The sequence below is a fragment of the Chiloscyllium plagiosum genome, unplaced genomic scaffold (assembly GCF_037043375.1).
Source record: "Chiloscyllium plagiosum isolate Xiang-an unplaced genomic scaffold, Cpla_swu_hap1 HiC_scaffold_3, whole genome shotgun sequence".
NCBI classification, from domain to species: Eukaryota; Metazoa; Chordata; class Chondrichthyes; order Orectolobiformes; family Hemiscylliidae; genus Chiloscyllium; species Chiloscyllium plagiosum.
In genome coordinates this window covers 112,930,738-112,949,976 of record NW_028270141.1, presented here as the reverse complement: position 1 = coordinate 112,949,976, position 19,239 = coordinate 112,930,738, and the positions used below count along the sequence as shown (strand labels likewise).

General features: G+C 40.1%; 1 protein-coding gene across 10 annotated transcripts in view; it reads right to left on the bottom strand.

Moving 5' to 3' along the window:
- Window positions 1-19,239, bottom strand: part of LOC122548404 (glutamate receptor ionotropic, kainate 2) — a 451,896-nt gene that overhangs the window by 26,116 nt on the left and 406,541 nt on the right. For all 10 annotated transcript variants that reach the window (XM_043687010.2, XM_043687014.2, XM_087982615.1 and 7 more), the window contains one exon: window positions 8,755-8,980. In XM_043687010.2, the coding sequence (XP_043542945.1) occupies window positions 8,755-8,980 (226 nt within the window). The remainder of the gene's footprint in view (window positions 1-8,754; window positions 8,981-19,239) is intronic.

Here is a 19,239-nt window from a genome sequence, read left to right as displayed (position 1 = left end):
TTGTTCAATAGTCATTGATACATAATATCTCTTATACAACCAAATGACTCTCTCTCCCTACCTCAAGTAAGAAGTTTTTTTTAACCTGTGTCAAGTCAGAAAAAACAGTTTAGATAAAATCCTCATCGGGTTCTGTGCACCTTATGGGTTTAAACATGATTCATTTCTAATGTTCACGTTACACTCAACATCTCTGCAATGCAGTGGAGCATCTTTCACTTTTCAGTTTAGCCTGCATGGGGACTTTCCAAGTCCCCTTTTTGCATTTATATTTAATCCTGAAAATGACAGAGAATTGCTTTTCTCTTTGTCTCAGAGATGGGGCCTTTAATTAATCTGTAGCTCCTTCTCACAAAGATGATTGTTTGAAATCAAGTTACATTCAAGAAAACACACATGTCACTTGTTTGGCCTGACTGGTAGTGCTCAGTTTTATAACTCTGCATTCACTTCTTTGCCAAAAAAAACACTGCCAGAAGTCTCGCAAAGTAAAATATGGAAACGACAGTGCCTTATCTTTAATAGAATCCTTCCAGCAACTCAGGGTATGATAGGATGGCTTCATTTATATGGTGTTTTCATGCGTTCCCTCATTATAGAATGATACGTGTGAACATAAAAAGATCTACAAAATTTAATTTAAAAGCCCTCCTATGTATTTATCTACATCAATTTTTCTGTGTGCACTGAAATTTTCTTCCATACTCTGCCCAAATTGCTGTGCAATTTAATGAGAAATAAAAAAAAGTTTACTTTATAATTCATTCACTTAATTCATATGGGCTTCACTGGCTGGGCCAACACTTATCACTCATCCCTAGTTGCCCTTGAGAAGGTGGTTGTGAACTGAGCAAGTGACTAATTTTTTTTTCCTGAATTAACTGGATCTAAACAATCATCATTATCAGAAGGAGCTATAGAATAAATGTAGAAGGCATGAAAACAAATTGGGCATGTTTTCAACATTAATGCATAATTCCACAATTAAAAGTACAAGCAAATATGCATGCTTCTAGAGAAGAACGAGCTTTCTAATTGACCCACCACCTTCTGATTGAGGCTAAAATTACCCAAAGTAGACAGGTTGCCGAGATGTTCATGAAGAGTGCAGCATATCCAAAATCGGAGCCAAGAACTGAAGTACACCCCTCCACCCCTGCTTTCGCCTGCCCATTTCTGACACATCCTATTTGTGACAATGGGGATAATAGGGGCACAATTCAGCTAGACCATTTGAACTCAGTGTTGAGTAACTTCACAGTTGGATAGCCCCAAGAGCCACTAAACAACTACACTCACACATGGTGTATAAATTCAAGATGGACACCACCTTAAAACAGAGTTGAGAATGAACACTTTTCTGTGAACAAAATGGAGTCGCAAAGTCATATTTTCTTTTCTTTCCTGTCGATATATAACTGAATAAATCCCTTGAACTAAGTTTCTTTCCTGGATTAGTCATAAAAATATGAACAATAGCTTTGAGAAGTTATTCAAATATGGAGGATTAGATTAGATTACTTACAGTGTGGAAACAGGCCCTTCGGCCCAACAAGTCCACACCGCCCCGCCGAAGCGCAACCTACCCATACCCCTACATGTACCCCTTACCTAACACTACGGGCAATTTAGCATAGCCAATTCACCTGACCTGCACATCTTTGGACTGTGGGAGGAAACCGGAGCATCCGGAGCAAACCCACGCAGACACAGGGAGAACGTGCAAACTCCACACAGTCAGTCGCCTGAGGCGGGAATTGAACCCGGACTCTGGCGCTGTGAGGCAGCAGTGCTAACCACTGTGCCACCGTACCGCCCACGAGGAGCCGGTGTTGAACTGGAGTGGACAAAGTTAAAATTCACACAACACCAGGTTTTTGTCCAACAGGTTTATTTGGAAGCAATAGCTTTCAGAGCTCTGTTCCTTCATTCAGGTAGCTGTGGGACAGGATCATAAGACACAGAATTTATAGCAAAAGATTACAGTGTCATGCAATTGAAACAATATATTGAACAAACTAGATCGCTGTTAAGTCTTTCATCTTCTAGAATGGGTTGCAGATTTCGGTTCATTAACATGTAAATCACAGAACTCCTTTTAAGTCACATTCTCGAGATAACTTAAGGTTTTTGAAAAAAGGTGACATCTCAGCTCAGACAGTGCATTAAAGGTGTGTGTTAGAGTCTGTCTATATCCCAGTCTTGAGTCAGACTGGTTCTATTTCCAAAGTAGGAATTTATAAAATATTACATGGACTGACTGCTTGCATTGACTGTCTGCAGGTTGTGCACTTTTTGAGCAAAATAGAATGCATCTGCAAATACAATTCTGCAAATGCAAATTCACCCCATAGACTTATGTGTGTGTGTGCCTCTGTGTGTGTGTGTATGAGAGAGAGCGAGAGAGAGTGTGAGTGTGACTGTGCGCATGTGAGTGTGTGCATGTGAGAGTGTGCGTGCAAATGTGAGTGCACATGGGAGTGTATGTGTTTGTGTGTGTCCCTGCTTGGTTAAGTGTGCATTTGAGTGCAGAGTGGCTGAGCATAGGCTGTTAGCCAAGTTCAGAACCCATGGAGATGGCCTCAACTGGACCTTGGGTTCATGTCACACAACAGGTGACCCTACTACACTATACACTCTCGCATACACACACAATCTTACATACTCACACACACACACAGCCCCTCTCTCATACACACTTATATACACACCCACACTCACAAACAAGCACACACCCTCTTACCGGCTTATACTCCATCACACACACACACACACACTTTACCAAGCATGCACACATGCAAACAGACACACACTTTCATATGTAGTCACACTCACACGCACACGCAAACACTCACATGCACACACTCACACTCACACTCTCTCTTTCATGCAGACACACACATACACAAATAGGTCTAAGGGGTGAACTTGCATTTGCAGAATTGTGTTTGCAGATACACTCTATTTTGCTCAAAAAGCGCACAACCTGCAGGCAGTCAATGCAGGCAGTCAAGCCATGGAATATTTTATAAATTCCTACTTTGGAAATAGAACCAGTCTAATTCAAGATTGGGATACAGACAGACTCTAACCTCACACCTTTAATGCATTGTCTAAGCTGAGATGTCACTTTTTTTTATAAAACCTTAAGTTATCTCGCAAAGTGATTAAAAGAGGTACTGTGATTTACATATTAATGAACCGAAACCTGCAACCCATTCTAAAAGAAGAAAGACTTAGAGTCATTTAAACAATCTAGGTTTGTTCAATGTATCATTTCAGTTGCATGACACTGTAATTGTTTGCTATAAATTCTAATCCTGTCCCAAAGCTACCTGATGAAGGAGCAGTACTCTGAAAGCTATTGCTTCCAAATAAATCTGTTGGAGTATAACCTGGTGTTGTGTGGTTTTTAACTTTATTAAAATGTAACAATTTTTCTATGAACTAATTGCTGCCCTCTCTAAATAATTAAGGTTGTTCATATTGCAACCATTAGACATTTTAGCTTTGAATTGGATTTTTTCAAAAAATGGATGTGAAAATATCTTCTTTTATCCTAATGGTAGGTGTAAAAAGTGAAACTCACACACCATTTATGAGCAGACACTCTGGTAACATGACACAAACTAGCTTTCTGATTCAAGGCATTTCAGAATGCACAATTTTTGCAGCAAAGAAGGAACATGATGCTACCTGAGAACCATGATCGTGCAGACAAGCTGAGTTGGCCTTTACCTATCTGAAGTAAACAGAGCAGGTTTCAATGCAGGGGTTCAACTGCATAACAAAGTAGAATGAAGCAAGCAACACTTGCAACTTCAAGCAATAAAGAACTGCAGATTTATCTTCATTAATCTCCAGACTCTAATTATTCAGTGGATTGAAAAGGAATAGCAGCTTGCAACGTTTCAACACTTAACCTCAGGAGAAGCAAGTGCGACAGCTAATTTTAAGATCGAGGGACACATTGCCTTTGTGAAATCCCAATATCTTCTTGAATGTGTATATTTAAATAAATGAGTGAGTAAATGAAATTGCAAATATATTTGAGTGCTGGATAACAAACATGTGTCTTTAAAAAAAAAGTATAAGAAAATCTGCCATTTTTGATCTGAACAATTATGGCATTCACAGGATAAATTAATGGTTTAAAATAATGTTTCTTTAAAATACATCTATCCATGGTTTGTCGATAGTTGGGAAAAGGAGGGGTACATCTTGCCATCTCCTGCCTGAAACAGCCATGTTTAATGTGGAATTAGAATATAAATGTTAATTTTAGTAAGGGATTACATGCTTGAGTGAATTAAATATATTTAATAGATTCTTTCTGAATAAGGAATTTTTTTTTTACAGTGAAGGCAGTAACAACTATTGACAAATTTATGTTATTTCATTGTGGCAAGCTCTTGAGATAGGTTTATGTTGGATATTGAATACAAAGCCAGGATAAGGATGAAATGTGATGAGTAGCACTTGGCAGTTTCTGTGGCTGTCTCTGAACTGCAGGGTAGTAAGCCAACTCTATTCCATACATATCCTACACCCTATCCCCAGAATGAAGGTTCCATAATTCAAGCCACTTTTTTCCAAATGTGTGTGTGGCAAGCCATAATATCTCCAGGCTCTAAGCAGCCACCTCAGGGGTAAAACTCTAGGTCTAGGTTATTGGAGAAACATGCAAGTCTGGCAGTATCTGTGGAGAGAAAACAGTGTTATGATTTCAGGTCCAGTGACCCTTCTTCAGAACCAGAAGCAGCTAGTCAACTTCGTATTTATGATGATGGGGAGGTGGAGAACAAGTGAGCAGATAGGTGGAGGTGGAGCCCGCTGTGAGAAAGCGAAAAAAGGGGGTAAACAGCCAAAGGGATCATTGTCAGCAGGCCAGGGAAGAAGCAAACCTGATGAAGGGCTTTTGCCCGAAACGTCGATTTTCCTGCTCCTCGGATGCTGCCTGACCTGCTGTGCTTTTCCAGCACCACTCTGATCTAAACTCTGATTTCCAGTATCTGCAGTCCTCATTTTTGCCAAGAAACAAAGCTAGATAGGTGGTAATGGACTATAAGTAGTTGAAAATGAGTTGACTATGCTGAAAGCAACCCATTTCTTTAAAGGCTTTTGAATTCAATGTCAGGCTTAACAATTTCAGAGTATAAACACTTCCTTCCTTGTCTATTACCTACCCCCCACAACCCAGGCCTGTCATGAAATGGGTTGCTATCAGCACAAAAAGCCTATTTTCAACTTTTCATTGTCACCCATCCAGCTTTTCTTCTTCCCTGGCTTATTACAAAGGATCCCTTTGTCTGCCTACCCCATTTTTCACTCTCCATTTGGGCTCTATGTCCACCAATGCTCTCACTCCTTTCCCCCCACCCACCCAATCCTCTCCACCAATGCTCCTGTTGCCCACACCACCCAAACCAACTGCCTAAATACCAGCTTTCCCTCACTACTTCCAAAGTAATGTCACAGGACTCAAAATGCTAATTCTGTTTTCTCTCCACAGATACTGCCAGACCTGCTGAGTTTCTCCAACAATTTCTGTTTTTGTTTCTTTCAACTCTCCAGCATTCCCAGCTCTTTGATTCATTTTAGTGTTGTGTTTGTAGCTGGTTTGACAGCAACATGGGTGAAGACCTCAAACCCAATGAAAGGGCGGAAAAACAGGAAAGATAACTGGGAAAGTTAGATTACTTTTAAAAAATAATTTGGTATGAGCCAAAACACAATAAACTAATGTACTTCCTATGTACAAATCTGATGAGTTGAGTTATTTCCCTGATGCCTTCCCCATATGTCTTAGAAGTGATCTTTCAATGTTAACAATTAGATTCTTCTGCACCTCATCATATTTCTAAGATCCTAGCTTATGTCCATGCCATCCCTTGCTCTCTCCAAACCTCTGAGTTCTTGCCTCTGCTCTCTCTGAGTCTCACCGATGTGGAGATCAATTTCAACATGCAAGTGTCAGAGTTAGAAATGTGTGACCTGCTTAGACTCAAACAGATCAGCTGCAAAGAGTGAATGTTGCTCATTGGACTTCTATATTTAAGACTGAGTTGTGGCACAATGATAGTGGCCCTACTTCAAACCTGGAGGATCTGGGTTCAAATCTCACTTGTTGTAGAGGTGTGTCATAACAGGTTGATGCAAAAGAAACAGAAATTTTATTGTTAATTACATACTGATTGAGTGTTTTGTTAATTTGATGGTAAGTTTATTTTCTTTTAAAGAAAGGACGAAATTCTTCCCTCCTAGGGTTTGGCCTCTGCACAGGGAAAGGGCCATTAATGGACAAGTGAAAACTGATGGTTGAACTAACATATAAAGTTCATAAATTCCCGAAAGTCTTTTTCTGCCTAATTCCAGTAAGAATATTGATTTATCACTTACTGGTAGAAAAAATTTCAAAGATTCTTGATAGAGGTTTTACCGGAGCAATGTCATCAATAAAAAACAGATCTGAGAAGGCTTAACCAAAGGCTGAATTGGGTATTTTCAGTTCACCTTTCTGAGCAAAGGTGAAGAGAGGGATTTGCAGAATGTGGAACCAAAGTTAATGGAGGCATGGTCATCAAGTAGTGAGATAAATCAAAAATTTGATGCACCAGGTGTGCAGGTTAGGTGAATTAGCCACGTGGCTCAGTGATCAGCACTGCTGCCTCACAGCACCAGGGTCCCAGGTTCAATTCCAGCCTTGGGCAACTGTCTGTGTGGAGTTTGCACATCGTCCCCGTATCTGCGTGGACTTCTTCTGGGTGCTCCGGTTTCCCCCTACCATCCAAAGATGTGCAAGCCAGGTGAATTGGACATGCTAAATTGCCCATAGTGCTAGGTGCATTAGTCAGAGGGAAATGAGTCTGGGTGGGTTACTCTTCGGAGGGTCGGTGTGGACTTGTTGGGCTAGAGGGCCTGTTTCCACACTGTGGGGAATCTAATCTAATTTGTCCATAGTGTTCAGGGATGTATAGGTTATGTGCATTAGTCTGGGGTAAATGTAGACTAATAATGGAATGGGTCTGGGTGGGTTACTCTTCGGATGGTCGGTGTGGACTTGATGGGGCCGTAGGGCATGTTTCTACACTGTAGGGATTCTATTAAGAAGATTGAGTCAAAGAAATGGACAGGTTCTCACTGGGTGCTCAGTGTGGTGGCAATCAAGAAGGTTTCAGGGATATGGAGGGCCAGTGTTTTGAGGATTCAAGCACAACTACATGGATTTAAAATTGAAGCACTCGGGCACAACCAACTAACATAGGTCAGTGAGGAATTTATGGAGGATGGAGGTGTGAAGGTCAATCAAAGGGAATTGTGAATAGTTGAACATGGATGTGACAGATGAATAAGTGATGATTTTGATGTCTTATTGGCTAAGGAAAGGACAGAGGTGAACAATATTACAAAAAATGAAAGAATCAAAATCAATTTCAAAAATCAGGGATATAGCCTGGGACACTAGCCAGAAAGAGGGCCAGCAGCAAGGCATTGGAGTATCTGCCATAAGTCAAAGAAACTGAGGGAAGTTCTCCCAATTGTAATTGGCAGCAATTATGTCTCATTCAAGGCTGGATATAAAGACAAGCTGCCTTAGAGCAAAGGTAGTGGAAGTATTGCTCAAATGGAATTTTATCTCAAATAAATGAATTATTTTATTGAGGTAATGCATGACCTGAGCAAAAGAGCACCCCACTGGACTCCTGCCTCGAGCCCACATCCTTAACTATAGAACTCTCCCTTTGATCTACTGTTAACGCTTGAACAAGTTACATTGCAGCCATATTTTTGTGCAGGTTTCCTTTAAAGGTACAGCCTGCCTTTAGGAAGACCAGATCAGAAATTGTTGGAAACGCTCAGAAGAAGGGTCAATGGATGTTAACTCTGATTTCCCTTCACAGATGCTGTCAGACATGATGCTTTTCATGCAGTTTCTGATTTTGTTTTGATTTACTGATCCGCAGTTCTTTCAGTTTCATTTAAGAAGATCAGGTTGTCCCTACCACCAAGTCTACAAATGACATGGCCAAATGCTGCTGCATGTGGAGGCTCCAGGTTGGTTTGGAGCTACAGACACTGCGCACAAACATTGCCATCATTCGGATGGGATTTGTGTTCCAAAATTGCATGTTGCGCAACTCAATCCAAATGAGTGCAGGCTGGTTGCAAATCATGAACCCCCACACTCGTCTAAAATAGTGCTATCCAATTCCTAGAATTGATACATTGGCCCAAATTTAAGTTAGATGCATGGCCTGTTTCCTCAATATAAAAAAATGCATAATTTTAAAGGGGATCATAAATTTGATATCAAACAAATTTCTCGGAGGTATTTATTAACTCTGACAATACTTAAGAAGCAGAATTACAAGATACCCTATTCCACATCACATATTCCCAAATGTAGAAATATACACCATTAGAATTTTCTGACTTTGATAACACCACACACTTCTATTTTCATTGGGTAAAGAAAAAGCATTTGTAAACCACAATGTGCAGAAAAAAAAATCATTAGTCTTTAGGTTAAATTATGAGTAGTTTTTTGAGTGCAAAATTAATAACAAGAATTATCATTATAAAGCCTTCCTGCAGAAACATAGTCTTAAGTCCTTTTTGATGCATTACAGCATTAAAAAAGCTTATGGTAAATAATGTTTGTACAAATAGCTAATGAGATTCAGTGGCAGGTCAGTTTTAATTTTACTGGCTTTCTGATTAATTTCCAGAGGCCACGTCAGCTGTATTACATACCCATGGGAGTGCCAACTCCATAAGCTTTGGAATCTATGAGGCCTCCAATCTGTGTCAAGTTGCAGTTTCTCTGCGTGACAAACTCAATGGTCGTTGACTCCATTAGCAAGGCATAATCTGTGGTTAAGACACGCTGGATTCCTTCTTCATTATTTTTGACAAGCGCAGTCTGTTGTCTGCTACTCATGAAGGCCCACATCTTTTCGTAGGTTGATATTTTGGATTTCTGCAATGAAGCATAAGAGATGTGCATGGAGAAGGGAAGAAAGAAAAACACGGATGAATGATTTTCTGACTGGAAAATAAAACTTGCTGCAGTGGTCCTGGGAAAAGAAGGCAACAAAGGAACTGAATAAGATACCTTTCAAATTGTAAATTTAAAAAAAATGTTAGTAGCTACAGCAGCTGTTGGCTGTAAAAAAAAAGCCTGAAAGGATGGTCAGGTTAATACCAGCGCACAAACAATCACAACTTCTTCACAAAATGTTCCTTTTCTACAGCTGACAGCAGTTTTCATGGTTCACGGAACACAAATAGAAAACCAAAGGAATGGATTTCAAACCCACAAGTGGAGCTACACACTGGAAAGGAAATGGAAATTCAATGATGAGCTTGGGAAATGTTCTGTGGCAGATTCTTTCAAACTTTTCACCTCAGAGCTATACAGGAGAGTGGATTGGAGCATTGTAAACACCACATACACATGAGTGACTGCCATTTATTTTGATTTCACAGGCAGAAGTTTTTCGGATGGCAGGCTTTGCTCTTGTCCCCTGAGTGCAGCAGCTCCACAGTCACTTAATGTTCCTCCTGGAGAGGCCAGCACGGTGGTTTGAAAATGGCAGCCGTGGCAAGGACTGGAATGGGGTGGTGACAGGCAGTGCCCCCGTTCTAAATCTTGGAGTCCAGGATCAGCTAAATACAGGGGCGTCTCACAGCAGCAAGGGGAGGTTAACTCCAGGGGTGGGGGGGTGGGGTGAGGGCTCTGGCGGAGGTGCAGGCTGGTGCCTTAGTTGGGAAAGTGGGGCATGTAGGCGGGGAAGAGGGGTCAGGAGCACCTGCAAGGGGCAAAACTTGGGACCTCGTAGGGGAGGGGATGCCAGAAAGGGGGTGTTTAAGGGAGGTGCCTCTAATAGTGAAATGGCCATCCACCTGAACTGTCCTGGATAGAGTTGCAAACACCAATCCTTTGCATTGGTATCAGTCTATGTTACTGATGGGGAAAGATGCCCACATAAACTTTTCAGCTGAAGAAAGGCTCAATGATAGAAGATGTGCTTAATTAACAGTAAAGGTTTACAACATAGTAGCTAGTTACTTTACAACTAAAATACATGATTGTGTCTTTTGGGAAATCAGATTCAACCTCAGAGTTAGTCCACATGACTGCTTCTAAAGCATTCAGTAAACTCAACAAGCTAACATTGGAGGCTGTACAACACACCTTGTACCATTGGTCAGCTTGTCCCAGAGGCAGATCTTTATAACCTAATGTCTCAGAGTTTATTTTAAGGTGCCAATTAAACCTTTCATGTGCCAACTGCTTGATTCAACAAGGTCAACAGAGTAGAGGAAGCTGCAGGGCTTTATCGCTGGCCCTGAATTCTACCCTCAGTCTTCCTTCCCCATCCCACCCCCACCACCCCCCAACACCGCTCCCCACCCCGCCACCCAATTTAATATTGCACACAGGCCAGGAGTGAGCAGGAAGGCCAACTAGGGAATGTCACCTTTGCTCTGACTCACACCTTCCTGCAAAACCATCCACAGGGGATCAATAAAATTCTGCCTGATTGTTCCTATTTAAAATTTAGAAACATATAACAAAGTGAATCTTTGCATTGATTATCTTTACCTACGAAATGAAAACAGACTTCATTTAGTGTAACACATTTATTAAAATAGATTTGATGTGAAACAAAACACATCACCTAATTTTTATTTCTTTTTAATATTTTATGTAACTATTTGGTTCATTCTCATTGATTGATGATTCTAGAGCTTAAACATGCTAATTTACATCAGTTTTGAATGAAATGATGTCAGCCTTGGCTCAGTGGTAAAATCTTCATCTCAGAGCTTGAAGTCTGTAGGCTCAAAGTCCCCTCCAGACACTGGTTTCGGTCAGAATTCAGATGACACCAGACTATAATCCAACACATTTATTTGAAATTGCATGCTTTCGGAGAGTCAGCCCTTCACCTGATGAAGGGGCAATGCTATGAAAGTTGTGATTTCAAATAAACCTGTTGGATTACAGCCTGGTTCATTGGAATTCTGACCTTGTCCACCCCAGTCCAACTCTGGCACCTCCACATCATAGAGAATGGTTCACACGTTATCCAGGCAAATGCTCAAGTTCAGTACTGAAGGGACATGGTACTGTTGGAGTGCTGCCTTTTATAGATGGGATGTTAATTAAAATGGGCATGTCAGATGAAAGGGGAGGCTTCAAAGAAATGAGAGAAAATTCTCTAAACTTTCTTCCCCGCATTTATCTCCCATAACCGGGACTACCAAACCATCATCAACACTACCTCAAGTTGTATAGATAGAGTTGATGATAGTTGTCTTTTCCCTCGGATGGAGAATTTCAAGGGGGCACATTTTTAAGATGAGAGGAGAGAGGTTTAAAAAAGACACAAGGGGCAAATTCTTTACACAGAGGGTGGTTCGCTTGTGGAATGAACTTCCTGAGGAAGTGGTGGATTTGGCTACAATTACAATGTTTAAAAGACATTTGGATAGGTACATGAATAAGAAAGGTTTGGTGGAATATTGGCCAGGAGCAGGCAAGTGGGACTAGTTTAGTTTGGGATTATGTTCAGCATGGACTAGCTGGACCAAAGGCTCTATTGCCATACTGTATGACTTTATGGCTATGTCATTTATCAATGTTATTCTTTGGGATACCGTGTATGTAAATTACTGCTTATCCTTAGTTTAAAGCAGTGACCACACTTCAAGTGTACTTCATTGAATTGGAACCCCAGTGGACCATCCTGAGTTCACAAAATGCAAGAAACAGTCGCTTGATGGAAAAGAACTGGAATATTGCTAAAAAAGGAGCAATGTCGTTGAAGATTTTTCTTTCCATTGCTGAGAATTAATACATAAAATCAAACACTTTCTTTTATTAATTTGAAAATAAAAGATCGCATATGTATATAGCACGCAGCATATCCCCAGGATATTGCAAAGCACTTTCTTCTGGATTAATTACTAACAGAATGCTGTCAGTGTTGTTACGCAGGTAATTGCTGTCTGCATATTGGTCGCCACAAAGTCCCAGATACACCAATGGGAGAAATGAACAGTTAGTCAACTTTTTCTGGTGCTGTTGATTAAAGGATAATTGTCAGATGGGTAAACCAGGAAAAATACCCAATTATTTTCAAGAATTAATGGAAAACAGTAGTTCAAGTTATATCCTCTTTGTGTCAGTAGTAATCTGGCAGAATGTTGTAGAATACACCTGAATCCAACAAAATCAATGGAAGTAAAAATCATGTCACTTTCATAATGTACAGCCAATCCATTCCTTATGATCATTAACTACACAATAAGCACAGAAATGTAAACCCAGTTGTTCCTATCCACCTAAGGTATATAAGCTTCTTATTTCTATCCTTGAAGCCAATACAAAACCATAAAGCCAGAAGACCATAAGATTTGGAGCAGAATTAGGCCAGTCGGCCCAGCAAGTCTGCTCCACCAATATTTTCTCAAACCCATTCTCTGCCTTGTCCCCATAACCCTTGTTCCCCTTATTAATCAAGAACCTATCTATCGCTGTCTGAAATACATAGAATGACTTGGCCTCCAAAGCCCTCAGTGGCAATCACAATCTGTTCTGCTGAAGATTATCAACTTGAAATGCTAACAGCATTTTTCTCTCCATAGACGCAACCAGGTTATCGCCCATTTCATACAAATTTTGGAAAAATACTGGAATGTATTATCTATATCTATAAAACCAGGAAAATAGGATTAGGATGGATGGATCTTTTGTTACCAAACATGCTTTTTTTTGGATCATAAATTATTCCGTGTTTCTCAGATTAAGTAAACTATCACTTAGATAATTATGTCCTGTATCAAAGAGAGTCAGTATAAATGTTTTTTTGTTTTTTGGATAGATCCTGTCTGACTTATTTAGTTAATGTTTTGAGGTATCTGCTATGGTTCTGAGATAACGAGACAAAAATGAAAGAACACAGAACTGGAAGCAAACTTGTGAAGTGGGTTGATAATTTATTGGAAGGTAGCAGACAGGGAGTAGAGATAAATAGAATAATCTCTGATTGATGAGATGTGACAAGTGGTGTTCTCTGGAGATTGGTACTGAAGACTGAGTTTTACGCAACATACATTTGAATGACTTTTATGAAGTTATGAAGAGCTATTTAATCAGGTTTGCAGTTGACATTAAGGTCAAGAAATGATATGCTTTTTTGTTTCTTTTTCAGAGGTAAAGTAGATTAGCCTGGAACCTATCTCCACAAGAGTTGCACACACTGCTAAGTTTGCAGGTGTCATTTTGTTGATGTCCTATGCAACTAAAACAAATATTTGGTGCTTATCTTAATGAGGATTTAAAGCCTAATTGCAGATCGATTCTGTAAACCAGTGACATTGAACACAGTTATCATTAGGTTGGCTAAGTTCAGGATAACAAAGTTTGCCTTGTATTTTACTAGTGGTCATGACAGGGATTCCTCGAGGACCTCATCAAAAAGGTAAGATTCATTTTCTTTAACCTGATTGTGGATTCAGGAGGACTTGGAACCTCAAAATCACTGTCACTCACTGCTCCCAAGCATCAACCCTTGTCCTACTGAGGGGCATAGCTGCAAGAAAATGATGTCAATTTGCCAGTGATCTGCCTGGAAACTCTTTGATTGAATATAAATGAAGGCAGAAAAGTAGTAAGGCTGACCCTCAAACCTGACCTGATCTACTGCTGGTTGATGCTACGCATTCTCGTTGCTATCGAAGTCAGAAAGCTATGTAGCTGGGAGGAGAAAGTGCAGTGATTGTAATGATGTCAGCCAGGTGGACCTCATAGAATATGTGCTCCCTGAGTGGAGCTGTTAATCTGGTCCTAACAGGGAGCCCTGGCTGACAGATATAAACAGGAGTGTGTTTGATCACACAGCATTGCCCTTTGATGTGAAGGGCACTGCTTGTCACTGGCCACTCGGATGTTTCCTTTCTTCCTGGTGGTGGAAACCGAATAAAGATTCGCGCACCTTGTGTCTTTCACTGTGTCTCACACCTGCACACACACAACATGGGTGCTGGCGAAAAATAAGCACTACCGCGGTAGTGTGGGGGTAAAAGAAAAATAACTAAATAAATAAACAGGAGTGTTAGAGGTTCTGTTTACTCTGAGAGCTCGTCTGAGGGAGCTGGATCAGTGTCAAAGATTCTCCACATGTAAATAAAGGGTAACTTAGTTATGGGATCCTGGCCTCTATGGAGTTATTTCAGAAATTTATAAAGGGATGCGGACTGATGACCTAAGTAGGAAAATTAGGGCAAAGTGGTATTGATCATTTGGAAGCATGAGGTCATTCACTTTGGATCAGAGAATAATAAATTAGCATATTTTCTTCTAGATGAAAGATGAGATGCGATTAGGATCAATGTGATTTAAGAGTCTGCATGCATACAGACAGTGTTTACCATCTGCACAGCATCAGCTCACCAAGGCTCCTCCGATAGCAATTTACAAATCCATGACCTTTACCACTTAACTGAATGTGAGCAGCAGCTACATTGGAGCACCACCATCAGCAAATTCACCTCCAAACCACATGCCATCCTGACCTGGAAATATATCACCATTCCTTCACCATTGCTGAATCACCAGCCTGGATTTCCCTTCTTAATGGTACTGTGGACGTACCTACAATACCCTATCCCACCCATGGAGTGCAGCAGTTCAAGGCCAAAGATCACCTCCACCTTCTTGAGGGTCACTACAAATGGATAATAAATGCTGCCCTAACCAATGAGGCATACATCTTGCGAATTAATTATAAAAATAAACTGGAATTCACTCCTCCAAAAGGATGAAGCTGCAGGGCCAAACTCCAAAAGAGGAAATAGTTTATTTTTATGACCCTTATCATATCCAATTCATAATGGTGTATTACAACTGGTTTTTAAAAAAAAATCTCTAAAGCCAGCTGAGACTATATTGCATAAATAACTGCTCCCATTGCTGACCTTCACCCTGTACAAGAAAACATGCAATATACAGAGGCAAATTGCTGACTTTACACTTGTTCAGCATCCAAATATAATGTATTAGAAATTGTGATACACTGTGCTGTTGCATATTTGTGCTTACTTTCTCGTGCTGCCTATACTGGGTACTATTCAAGGCTACTGCAGCTGTGCTCAGCTCAATAATGGAGTCTTGCACTATCCCCTCCACAGTGTGTCTCTGTCTTCTACACAGTGAATTAACTTCTTCACTGCAGTGAAATCATGGCAACAAAATAGCAGATTACATTGGAGAAATTCATGAAGATAGCATATTTTTAACACCTTGTATGTCAAAGATTAACTATTTTAATTGACGACACTTTAATCATTTGGGTTAAATTTTCTTCAGTTGGTATTCTGAAGGCAGTTTAAAAAACCTGCATTGTTCAACAATGCATTACTTTTTGAAAAATATAGCTAAGTCACTGTCTTGTCTTTGGAAAATGTCAATGTGTGCCTGTTTGGGGAAAAAAGGGTTCAGCACAAATTGCTGTACAGATCAATTTCGCAAAGAAATGAGTACATGCTCAGTGATTCTTGCAAACAAAGCACTGACTGTTCAATCTGGCTTGGGGAGATAATGCGTATGGATTCACTATAACTACTTCCAGTAGACATCAACAGAATGCTGTTACAGCAGCCAATAAACTGAAGCTCAATTAAGTACAATACCTATAAACTTTTAGAGTCAACAGGACAGAATTTTATTTAAGCCCACTTTGTGAAGTATATGCAATGGCCTAAATTGGCAGAATTTGCTTTATAATCCATATAACTTTATTTCAATGGCAGTTTTATACTGCAAGCAAACAACTTCTCCGAATTTTAAGAGTCCTTGTCAGAAAAACAAAGAAAATCATACTTGAGCAGGTGTTACGAGGATCTAAATTTATTTTTTGTTGTATAATAAACATGTCAGTCTAACAGAAGGATTCATCTTTCTCAAAGATAGTTAGTGTTGCTTTCCTTCTTGCCTTCAAATGTGATCTCAGTTGGTGTATGAGCAAGGAAGATTAGAGCTAATAACAATTCCTGTGCACTGTATTAATATAGTTATGGAAACGTGACAAACATAAAGTTTATTGCAATTCAGGCATATGCAGCACTTATTGTATTTGGTGACAGAAGTAGAGTTTATAGCAAGTCGAACTGAAATAGATTTTATGGCAACTTATTATAAAATAGAGTTTATATCAGTTAATAATGAAGGCAAAGTTTACAGTGACCAACAACAGAAAAACATGGGATTATGGTAGTCAAGAGAAGGATTAATTTTATTACAGTCTGTAATAGAGTTAAGGTTTATCATCACCAATGTTCAGTAGTAACTGTTATAATTATCCTAAACAAATTGATGTTCAAAGCAATGTAGAAGTTGATGGTTTATATCATGTTGATAAAGATCAACAAGGTTCGTCTTCTTCACTTTATTTCCTCTGCTGAATAGGCTGACTCCTGTCAGACTACAATTCAATTCAACCTCATACTGACCATGTGTTTAAAATGCTCAATTATTCTTTTGAAAAAAATGTATTCATAAGACATTGGCATTGCTGGCATGGTTAGTATTTATTGTCCATCTCTAATTATCCATCTTTTTGTCCTTGAAAAGGTTGTGATTATAAATGGTCTCAAAGTTTGCATTGTTGGTATCAGACCCTTATTGGTAAAGAAACGGGGCATTCAGGTTTCCATTAAGTCTAAAGTTAAAACCAAAACTGAAAATGAAATAGAAACTTCGGACTTTGGGGAAACTGAGACTGGTTGAGATTAGATAAAAAAGGTGAGATCATCGAGTACTGCAGCTGGAAAAGGATGAGCGCAAAGCAATGACAAAGGTACAGATGAGTGATAGATGGATCACCCCCATAAGTATCTAAATCACCAATGAAAATTCACTCATGGGGTGGCCAATCAGACAAAAGTCACCCAAACCAATAGAATGGAAGAAAATGTGGAAGAGATGCTCCTCCAATCACTGGCTGGTTCTCCTCATGCATGCTTCGGGGATGGGTCTACCAACAGAAAGAGTACAGTAACAGCCTTTGGTTGGAGCCACAGTGAATGGCTTGGTAAAGAGGTGCCAGCAGTGATAGAATCACAGAGAGTAGGAAGCCAAAGGTGGAGAGCCAAGGTCCAAGAGCTAAGATCTGGGAGCAGTGGGAGGTGGAAGAGCTGTGATAGGAGGAAGGCGGGAAACACAGACAGCCTCAAGCCACCCTTGGCTTATGTGGATGAGTTTTTCTGATCAAAGAAGGATGTTTTGTCAGATTCAGAAGTTCCATCTGCTGGATCTGCAGTGAGGCCATCAGCAAGGGGAAGGTAAGGGTGTACTGTGCTGAGGGTACTGGGGAAAGAAAAGGAGAATGGGGGACCACTGTAAGGGAGATTTATTGGAAGAATAAAGAGGTTGGAGTGGAATGAAAAAGTTTGCATAAAGGTAGAGGGAGCTTGCAAAGGGGAGAGAACAGTTTAAAGCAATCAACAAAGGAATAATCAACTAACTAGGATCCAAGAGAACTTTAAATTACTGTGTAAAGATAGCATTTTTAATTTCTATTTAATTTTGATCTTGGAATAAAATGGGAAAAGGACGATTCAAACCAATGACTGAGTTGTTGCACTTTTAAAAAGAAGTTCCTGAAACACTGAGTAATATTTACACTATTGCTTTGTTCAAACATGGCTTAGAGCCAATGGTACCTTGACTGTGTGTGTAAACCAAATTTTGCCCAGAGACAGATTGCTGATTGGGTTTTCAATTAGGACTCGTTCTGAAGACCAGGAGTTATTAGCATAACAATAGCCCTCTGATTAGATCATGGACAGTTTGACAAGAGTGCATGCAAACAAGACAGAAGCAGACGATCTCCAGGCTGCAAGAAATAATATCCTTTTCTTTTTCTCTCTCTGCAGTGAAGTAACCAACAGCTGGAAGATAGCTAGCTATTCTCCCTCATCATTTATCATACACTGTTGCCTTTAACTAGAGACTGAAAGATTGGACAATTAATGTATCAATCAACCACTGTCTTCAGAGAACTAAAAGGATCTTAAAATAAGGAAATCAGAGTTCAGCAGGAACAAAAGGGATATCTCACTGAACCTGTGAACTGGTGCTCTTAAACTGTATTTCCCCAGTATTTTCCCTACACTCATCATGTCTGTGTCCGTCTGCATGTGACTGTCGGGATTAAGAAGGGATAAAGCTTAAGTTACTAGAGTTTCAAGTCCATATTTTGTATTCCTGTGGTTAAAATTGATTTATTTGTAATTAATAATCGTTTCTTAATATGTACAGAAATCTGGCCAGTGTTTTCTGTTAACTCATGTCCATTAGACAGGCAAACTTGGGAACTTTGAATAATTAATTAATTCGTTCACTACTGTGATGACCCTATTTTTAGTGGGTCTCAAATATCAATGCACTTTCCCACATGGGCTATGACAACTTAAGGTAATGAATTCCTTGCAAGTGAATGTGGAATCCTGGTTCAAGTCTACATATGTTCAGGAGCTATTATCCTTGGGGAAAAATGTCATGGAGTCTGCTGTGGTAAACACTGTAATTGTTAAATTCCATTCTGAGTTTGAGACCCAAGATACAGTAAATAGGGTTGTAACAGAACCTGAAGCATCAAAACATTTGTGATGAAATCTAATAGCAACAGAGTGAATCATTGCACAGCTATTGTTGCCTAGGAGTTCAGTCTTTTCAACATTGGCATTGCCACCTGATGCAATGCTCAACAGGCCAGAGGAAGGCAAGGTCAAGGAACAAGATGTCAGGTATACCTTCTTCGGGAAAGGTAGGTCAGGTGAAGTAGTTGGCTTCCCCAACAGAAGCAAGCTAGTTGTCAATCTCAGAGACTCAAATTTAATGAGATAATCAATGCACCAACCAACCCCACCTTCCTGTGGACATCCACTTCAACACCCCCTTCCACTCCCCCATGACATGTACATTCTGGGCCTCCTCCAGATCCTAAACAACAACACCCGCAAACTGGAAGAGGAACATCTCATCTTCTGCCTCGGGTGCTGACAACCACACAGCCTCAACATTGAAATCACCAGATTCCAAATCTCTCTACCTAACCCCAGCCCAGATCCAACCTTCTGACTCACCTCCGCTCTCTTGACCTGACCTACCTGTCCATCTTCCTTCCTACCTATCCGCTCCATACTTCCCACCAACCTTCAACATTA